Source organism: Rhagoletis zephyria, unplaced genomic scaffold (genome assembly GCF_001687245.7).
Source record: "Rhagoletis zephyria isolate East Lansing unplaced genomic scaffold, Rhagoletis_zephyria_1.1 Rzeph_scaffold_01969, whole genome shotgun sequence".
Lineage (NCBI taxonomy): Eukaryota > Metazoa > Arthropoda > Insecta > Diptera > Tephritidae > Rhagoletis > Rhagoletis zephyria.
This window is the reverse complement of record NW_016159053.1, coordinates 73,085-82,680: the sequence shown is the minus strand read 5'-3', so window position 1 is coordinate 82,680 and position 9,596 is coordinate 73,085. Positions and strand designations below refer to the sequence as shown.

General features: G+C 35.0%; 1 protein-coding gene across 1 annotated transcript in view; it reads left to right on the top strand.

The window, feature by feature from the left end:
• The window catches only part of LOC108365708 (uncharacterized), an 11,742-nt gene extending 4,780 nt beyond the window's left edge, over window positions 1-6,962 (top strand). Inside the window, exon 2 of the mRNA XM_017619831.1 lies at window positions 6,751-6,962. Coding sequence (XP_017475320.1) covers window positions 6,751-6,962 — 212 coding nt within the window. The remainder of the gene's footprint in view (window positions 1-6,750) is intronic.
• The last annotated feature ends 2,634 nt before the right edge of the window (window positions 6,963-9,596 follow it).

Sequence of the window (9,596 nt, the reverse complement as noted above, 5' to 3'; positions counted from 1 at the left end):
TGTTATGTGCAAAATTTTAGTAAAATAACTTCAAAATTGAAAGAGTTATTTATAAAATAGTTAAAATTTAATCAAATGTTCAAGTACCGTTATTTCGTAAACCGGAGCCAATCTGGTAAAACAGGGCATGCCATTGAATTTAGAACATCCCAATTAAGTGAGTTCAACTTTCAAAATCTTTCCTCAAAGTTAACAACTTGAACAGCGTAATTTCAACCCAGCTTATTCTTTTGTTTTCTATTTCATGCTTATTCCTCGTCTAACTTTTGAAGCACTTGATGAATATGAATTACACTTATATTAATAGATTTATTAAGAGATTACGAATAAAATGATATATAAAACATAGGTGTGCTCACAAATTTAAAAATTAAAATTTTTTGTTTGAAAGTGTACCTATTTTTTAGATTTGCCCACATACTGTACATAAAACTTGCATAACTGTGTTTTAAAGAGCGTATTATCTAAAGTAAATTTTCAGTATTTTCTGGTGATATATCCTTAGAAGTATAAAATTACGCCCACTTTCCACTTCCAAAAAAAAAAAAAAACACGTTACAAAAACCTTAAAAACGTATGGTGCGTTGGTTCAAAACGTGGCACCACGTTGGATTTTGTATTTTAGCAGCTAAAGGAACGTATACTAAAAATTTCAGACATGAGCTCACGATTTAAAAAAGTTAAAAATTTCACAAAAAAGTTCGAAGTTTGTGGGAATTGCCCATATGCATAGATATTTATCAGCGAAGTAATTCGAATCAATTTCACTCTATCGAGTACCGTATTCACCGGTTAAATAACTGTTACTCGCACAGATAAAACCGCAAAGCAATTGCTAAGCTCGGAGAGAGAAGCTCGGCCAAACATTAACATATGTGCAAGCGGCAATCTATTATTATTATTATTAATTGCTAAATTTTCACAAATGTAGGAAATACTCCCACGAACGTTCAACACATGAAAAACAATTTATGACTTTGACAGCTGTTTCCACAACTTCGAAATTTATATGTGAAATCCCGTTCACCCGAAATCGTTCCACATTCATGATAAACCGTTTCGGGAAATTTTTCTCCGCAGAGATATTTTGCACCGAATATTCATGATAAGGCTGATTGTTTGTTTCCCACTGGAATTGTGAACGAAAAACTATAGCAGCCTGATTCCCCTTATAGTTGAAAGGTATGTACTTACACACACTTTTCGTAGCCAACTTTAATGTTATTACTTTCATAAATCTAAATCTAAATATGAATCGAAATTTTCTTCGAAAAATAAAATATGTAAAGCAATTTCTTTAATAGCAATTAATGTTAAAACATTTTTATATTTATATTTATGTACATACATACATACATATATGTTGGTCATGCGTGGTAAGTTTATATGTTCTACAGGTGTTCCTATTTTGCGTAAGTTGTGGAAATTTTCCCTGAAGATGACAGCCGGGGCACAGTGGGATATTGGGTAAGAGTAAGTTTTTGGTACCGAACGAAAGTACATTAAAATCACCATCACTAACCATAACTAGACAAATATTCGCTGGAGAGCGTACCGTTCTCTTGTAATAGGTTCTAAAAGTTGCACATATATTCTTTCTTGTGTGTACTAGGGATGGGTAGTTGTGGGTTGAAATTCGAATTTTCCAAATTTCGGACATTGCCCAACCATTCGATTATTCGATTTAAAATTTGGTGGTGAAAATTCGATTTACTGCGAATTTTTTCGAATTTAGAACGACTTTGTTTTGCAGAACCTGTGTACGCCCATGACAGTACTCATGTTATGCCCTGCAGTACAATGTAAGTATAACCTGCGCTTTAACGTTTGCTCTTCTTAGGGCCATTTTTTTAGTACCAGTTTAAACTTAGATCACGTAAACTGGGTTTAAATTGAACAGCTGGCTAACATTTGATTGGCTAATCTTAGTTTAAACCATCCAGCTCGAGCGTTTAAACTAAGTTTAAATCACACTGGAAAACTTGCCCTTAGCTTCACAACCAAATATAAATACATAAGTACAAATAAGTAGGGACACGATATTGAACAGAATGTATCGATATGGTACACATTTAAAGTATCGCTTTAAAAATATCGGGTACCCATTAATATCGTAATAAAAAGACTCGATATTCCAAATATCGGTACCAAAATCCAAAAAAAATTATCTAAATATAGGTCTCGTATATAGGCCGCTGTGGTGTAATGGTTAGCAGTGCGCACAGCTTGAAAATGAAAAACAGCTTCCCATTAAGACCAAATCGCCGTTCACAGTCGACATAAAACTGAGGGACCCCTTTTGTGCCACAACATTAAGGCGCGCGCGACAAATCGGATGAGAATCTCGGTCAAACACTAACATATTGTGTAACAGCACGTAGAGATTGATGTGTTGACTTAAAACACCGAGGTCGCGGGGTCAAATTCCACTACATGCAATCCTAACTAATTACACATTTCTGCTCTTTAAAGCCCAATTTATATCGGGACGAATTGTTAATAACATTATCCTTGTAATGTGAGTTTATGACATTCGATACGATACTAGGGTTCTGGTCCTCGATTCCAAAAAATATCGTTTTTAATCTATCGAGTAGAAAATATCGGTATCGAATGCCAAAAGTATCGTAATGGTATCGTATGTATTTTTTTTTTCTCAAAAAAATGTATTAAAACAAGCAATTTTTAAGCAAGAAACAAAACCGACTTCAATTCTGATAAAAAAAATTTAAGAATAGATACTAAATTAATATTAATAATTAATAAATAAACTAAATTAGTACGGGATCACCTCTGTGGTACCGGTTAACGTGGTCCAAAGTTATCCGATAACATATGTACTAAAAAGTATTCTGATGAATTGATAACCCACTGCTTGTTTTGAATTCGGTTAAAATCCAAAAATTTATCAAATGTATGATTTTTTTTTGTAACAATTAAAAAAATTAAGAAAATGTATATTGAAACTGATATTTTGGGACGTATAATGCGCCCTTATTTATTTTTCTTGCTTCCTCAAGAATGCATAGGTTAGATTAAAATGGATCCAAAAAATTAGCTCATCAGTTTTTAGAAAAATATTTTCAGATCTAAAAACAGCTTTTCTTGAAATCCTACCTGATGGTTTTTCGAAAAAACTCGAAATTACGGTTTTGTTCGTAGTTGATGCACTTATCTGTTAACAGCTTGACTATATTTCTTCTGATTTTAAAAACCGATCATGTTTTGAAAAAAGGATTTATAGACCTTTAAAATGATGTATATAGTTACGGTGACCATAAATATGGATTCAAAATGAAGGACAATTTTTCAAAAATATGCCTACATATATTTACGTAGTACAAAAATATCAAAAGAGTATTTATGATTCTAAATTCTTAATACATTTTAAACTTCAAAAACGAATCACGTTTTCTTCATCGATATTAATCTTTTTTTACATGAATACTTATAAAAGTATAGTAAAATATATTATAATTACCATAGCTTACACGAAAAGTGAAAAGCTTTAAAAGATTATTTTATAGGCAAATTTTGAGTCGTTCAAAACGAAAACAAGACCCTTTTTTTGTTTTTTGGTACTTTTCGCAGTTATTTGTCAAAAATCGACGTCATGAATCGACGTAAAGGACGAGTTACAAAGGTATTTTGTGCCCTTTACAAAAATATATAATTTGTGCAGATTGCAGATGATACATATCCTTTATCGAATTTTTAAACTAATGAAAAAAATAATCAAATAAATCTGAGTATTTGATTGAAACTCTCACTTTTTTCGACTTTGACGACAAAATGCAAATGGTCGCCTGTAGCACTAATACTTTTCATTGAAGTCGCCACAAGTTATATATTTTGATAAGAGGCACATCAATACCCTTCGAGCTGTAAGTCGCTTACGTTGATTGGGAGATTTTTTCATGAGATATTGAAGAAAAGCTACGAAAAGTACCAAAAAACACTTTTTTGAAAAAATCCATCCATTGTCCGATAATTTTAAAATAACGAATAAAATGCGGGACAAATGCAGGACACTTGGAAAAAAATCAGTACATTTTCAGGTTTTTTAGGTTTGAAAAACTACGCAGGACCGACCTTTGAAAAACAGTACGGTCCTGCAAAAAACAGAACGGATGGTCACCGTATATATAGTTATACTTAGCTTTTGGGAAGTTTTCATCGGTTAAATTTTAATAAGCACCATCTTTCATGATTTTTTCAAATTTGACCATCGCTGATTTCAACAATTTCTATGAAAGCTGCCAAACATACAGTATTTACTTAAAAGAAAATTTATTTCCGAATAAATTGGTACCTCACCTAATGAAATTGCATAAAAATTGTCAACAAGTTATGCAATTTCAGCAAAAATACGGCCTTGAATTTATATGTGTTTGTATCGGACTTCAGATTTCATGACCACTGTGGCCAAGAAATTCGTCAATATTTACTAAACATGTATATATGCAATGGCTCTTAAGCAAAAAATTTACCTTTCATGCAATTTTAGGAAAATGGGAGTGGCACCGCCCACTTATATAATTTACACATATCTCAAAAACTACTTCAACGATCTCGACCAAATTTGATATACACATTGTGCTTAGCCTCCTTAAGCACCTGCTTGAATATTTTTGAAATCGGACAAAACCTACTCCCCCTAAAATATAGCTAGCTTTGAGTTTTTTAAAATTACCGTTATGTGCGTGGAAAGCGTAGTGCTTAAGGAGGCTAAGCATATTGTGTATATCAAATTCTATCGGGATTGGTCAAGTAATTTTTGAGATACGCATATATCGTATAAGTGGGCGGTGTCTCGCCCATTTTCTTAAAATTGTATGAAAAATAAATTCTTAATTAATTAATAGTCCCTTAAGAGTCACTGTATATATAATTTTTTATTAAATATTGACGAATTCCTTAGTCACACTGGTTAGGAAATCTGAAAGCCCGGTACTTACACATATAAATTCAAGGCCGCGTTTTTGGTGAAATTGCATAACTTTTTGAAAATTATGCCCTTGCATTAGATGAGGTACCTATTTTTTCAAAAATAAATGTTCTTTTAAATAAATACTACATGTTTGGCTACTTTTAATGAGTCAAACTTTCTGAAACGGGCCACTAAAAATTAAGTAGTAGAATTTTAAATATGTTTTGGCATATATTCAAAGGTCTATATGTGAAAATTAATTAAATTAAATGAATTTTTGATCTTCTTTCATCAATTTCATATATTAATTTCTATATTTCCGTAAATATTCAATTAAAAATAACCAAATTTTAATGGTGTATTCAGAAAAAGTAGCACAATCGAAAAATATGCATATTGGAAAAATTTTACNCGGCCAAACACTAACATATGTGTAAGCGCCAAACTATTATTATTATTATTCAGAAAAAGTAGCACAATCGAAAAATATGCATATTGGAAAAATTTTATTTTTTAATATTATTAAGTAATAATAAATTTCCCAATAAACAATTGACAATTTAACTGACTTCTCCTGGTGTTAAATAAAAAAAATATTTACGATCTTATTCTATAAAGTATACACTAACCATTCGTGCAAAAATATTTGAGTGCACTCTATCCCAGAAAAAAGTACGAATGTTTAAACATTACCGTGGATACGCGAAACCACTACCGATGTTGGAACGCAGCGCCGATAAACCTGGGCCCGTTCGTCGTTGCATGCTTATCTTTTTATCAACACAAGCATCTTTTGAATGATTGGTATTTTATGAATGGAACACTTTATTTAATTTTTTTACTTATTTAAAACGTTGATTTTTTTTTATATTTTTTACAATTACATATTCTGAGTGGCTTGAAAAAAATCTTTTATTCTAAGCAATTTGAAGCAGAGGGTTTTGTAGCAATTAAACTGACGTGTTCCCTTGATGGTTTTGGCTGTAGGAAATCGTTTCTCCAACACCTTCTCATGTTTTTTATATTCAGCTAAAGTAAAGAAAATCAAAATCAACTTTCTTGAAAAACCCGCGCGCCCATTCGAACAATTTTTGTGTCGAAAGAATAGTTTTGTCCTGTAGACTAGCGCAGTATGCATTTTTTATTTAACGCAGCCACCAATGCCATCGCAAGCTCCTGTGGGCAGTGACACTGATATACGCAATTCGCATTTGTTTAACGGACGCGTCGTCTGTACTAGCCCTTATGCTGACACCCGGTTCTGGCCAGACCATATGGATTTTTAAAACAAGTTTTCGTTAAGTAAATTATTTTGGATCGGGTTGATATTCCATGATATCCTAAAGTGACTATTTCTATAGAAGCTAAACATTAAAAATAAGAAAAAAAATAGAAAAAAAGTCATCATATCAGGGTAAAATATGTTATGACCCCGCATACGATACACTCCTGGTCTGGCTGGACCCTTCATTAAATCTCATACAATGAAGTATAATTTTGGGAAGTCGTCATTTTTTTCGTTCTTTCTTTTTTGAGTATTGGTACTGTGTAACGTATTTTGTGCGCCGCTGTTTTAAAATATAATTTACGCTGTTTTATGCAGCTTTTACTGACGTTCTTACTAGTCTAGTTTTCGGTTAACTTATAACAAGTCGGGCGGTAATATCGAATTTCAGTTTCGCAGAAAATAAAGTATACATAAATATGGAAGAAAACGGAAATTTCGAAGATGAGGTAGATGTGGCATATAACCTAAGACAACAAAAGCTGATAACAGAAGAAACGTATTGCTAACGCAATTTCAAACGCTAATGAACTAGATGCGAGTAAAGTAGAAAGCGTTCCATTTGATGTCGAAAATAACGATGGTGCGGAGTATGGGTCAGCCGAAGGATCGGATGCGGAAAACGAAATTGTTGTTGAAATAAACGCATTCGAAATAGATGAGGGCGATAATGATGATGACGAAGAAATCATTGATCAAGGGAATATGGTTCGATCAGAGGACACATTTCAGCAAGAAACAATATAGTTTTTCATGCAAAATATGGAACAAAATGGGCAAGAAGGATCCACCAAATGGTCAGATCCGTGCTCATAATATACTTCGACAAGTTAGTTGTGGTCCAGCTAATAAAAACTCAACACCAATTGAAGTGTTCCGCAAATTTTTTACTGATGAAATGATTATATTGCGTGAAACTAATCGCAAAGCAAAATCTGTATATGAAGAATTCAATCGCAAAAACCCAACAAAAAGTCAAAAAGTCAAAAAGTCTGGAAGGATGTTACAGCTGTTGAATTAGAAGCGTATATCGGTTTACTGATTATGGCAGGTGTTACTGGGAATAATTATCAACATGCAAGTCTGCTCTGGAAAACAAATAATCTTCCTATTTTTAGAGGTCTCTCAAGCGTTTTGGTGAAATAAGCCGTTATATCCGATTTGATAATGCCAACTCGCGTGAATACAGATTATTAACAGATCGAGCCGCACCAGTGAGCGACATATTATAGACCGCATGAATGTGTAACCATTGATGAACAATGTACCCTTACCGTGGCAGAGCAAAAATTATCCAATACAACCCTGACAAACCTGCAAAATACGGTTTGAAAATTTGGTGGGCATGCGACGCAAAAACCCATTTTCCAGTTGCAGCAATTTTTTATACTGGTAAAGAACCTGGTGCTGAAAGAGCAGTCAATCAAGGTGAGAATGTTTTGCTCCAGCTCGTTTCACAGTTTGTGAATTCCGGTAGAACAATATGTGCAGATAATTTCTTCACAACATACAATGGATGTATTCGTCTAATGCGTTCTGGATTGAGTTATGTTGGTACATGCAGGTCTAACAAGCGGTATGTTCCGGAAGAATTCAAGAAAAATAAGAACCACCAACCTTGCAGCTCTGTGTTTGGTTTCAATGAAGCTAATGTTGCTCTTGTTTCATACGTTCCTAAAAAAACAGAAGCGTCATTTTGATGTCTATAGTTCATTACGATTCAAATATTCCAGCATTGTTGCGAAATGGAAAGGCAAATGAAGCTCGTAAACCAGAAGCTATTCTGTTCTATAACGAACATAAATCTGGCGTAGATTCAATGGATCAAAAATTGGCCCGTTACTCATGTAAAAGACGAACAATTAGATGGCCATTAGCGTTTTTTTACAATATGGTAGACGTAATGGCTCTGGCTACGTTTATTTATTGCAATTCGAGGGCGCGTTTGACAACACCTCACATACTGCAATAAACAGTGCTTTGATTAGCAGGGGGTAAACAATACCCTCGTAGCCTGGATTAAGTGCATGCTCCGCACCAGAAGGGTAGAAATACAAACCTGTACGAATAATATGGTTGTTGCCGGAACAACAAGGGGCTGTCCACAGGGTGGAGTGTTATCTCCACTACTATGGAATATAGTCGTCGACGGACTGCTCCAAGAGCTAACAGATACTGCACTAACCTGCCAGGGGTACGCCGACGACATTGTAATATTATGCAGGGGGAAATTCGAAAACACCCTGTGCAATCGAATCCAGCTAGGGCTGAACGTAACAAAAAAATGGTGTGCTAAAGTGGGGCTGAACGTAAATCCAGCAAAAACCACTATAGTACCATTCTCAAGGAAATACAAACTTGATAGTCTAAACGCGATAAGGCTAGATGGAACCAACATCATGTACCAAAAAGAGGTTAAATTCCTAGGAGTAATACTAGACCAAAAACTACTCTGAAAAGCACACGTGGAAGAAACTACGAAGAAAGCTGTAGGATCATTTATGACGTGTAGGTCCATGGCAGGAAAGAGTTGGGGCTGCACACCAAAGATACTGAGATGGATCTACACGACAATAGTACGACCCATGATAACTTATGGAACCATCGTTTGGGCCGATAGAACTTCACAACTTGGAGCAATCAAAGTGCTCTCCAAGATACAAAGGCTGGCATGGGTATACATAACGGGAGCCATGAGAACCTGTCCAACCGCATCCTTGGAGGTTTGATCTTACCCCTCTTCATATTTACATACAGACTCAGGCGAAAAGAGCTTTAATACGGATGACTGGTACCAATATCGGGGCAGCAGGGTGTTTTGGTCGTGGGAAGTTAGATATTCTTACGAATAAGTCCCTGAAATTGCAATACCGAGGGATACCATGCATCCGAGGTTCAGCTTTACAAAGAGGTTGAATACTGAACTGAGTAATAAGAAGAGCTGGGCAGGCATATCCGAAACATATCGGATAAACCAAAATATGATTACCTGGTACACTGATGGCTCATTGACCGACGAGGGTAACGGGATAGGGGTAGTTGGACCGAGGTTAAGATACTTGGAACCCATGGGGAAACATATGTCTATTTTCCAGGCTAAAACATACGCCATAGAAAGATGCGCGGACTTTAATATCAAGCGAAACTACCGGAATCAGAACATCGCGATCTTGACTGACAGCCAAGCGGCTATCAAGGCCCTCAGATCTCACCAGGTAACATCTAAACTGGTGATGGAGTGCCTCGACAAGCTGAATACTCTTGGTCTGACCAATCGGGTTTGGGTTCTCTGGATTCCGGGACGTATTGGTATTAAAGGAAACGAGATTGCCAATAAACTAGCGAATAAAGGTGCATCAACCCCTTTCACCGGTCCAGAAC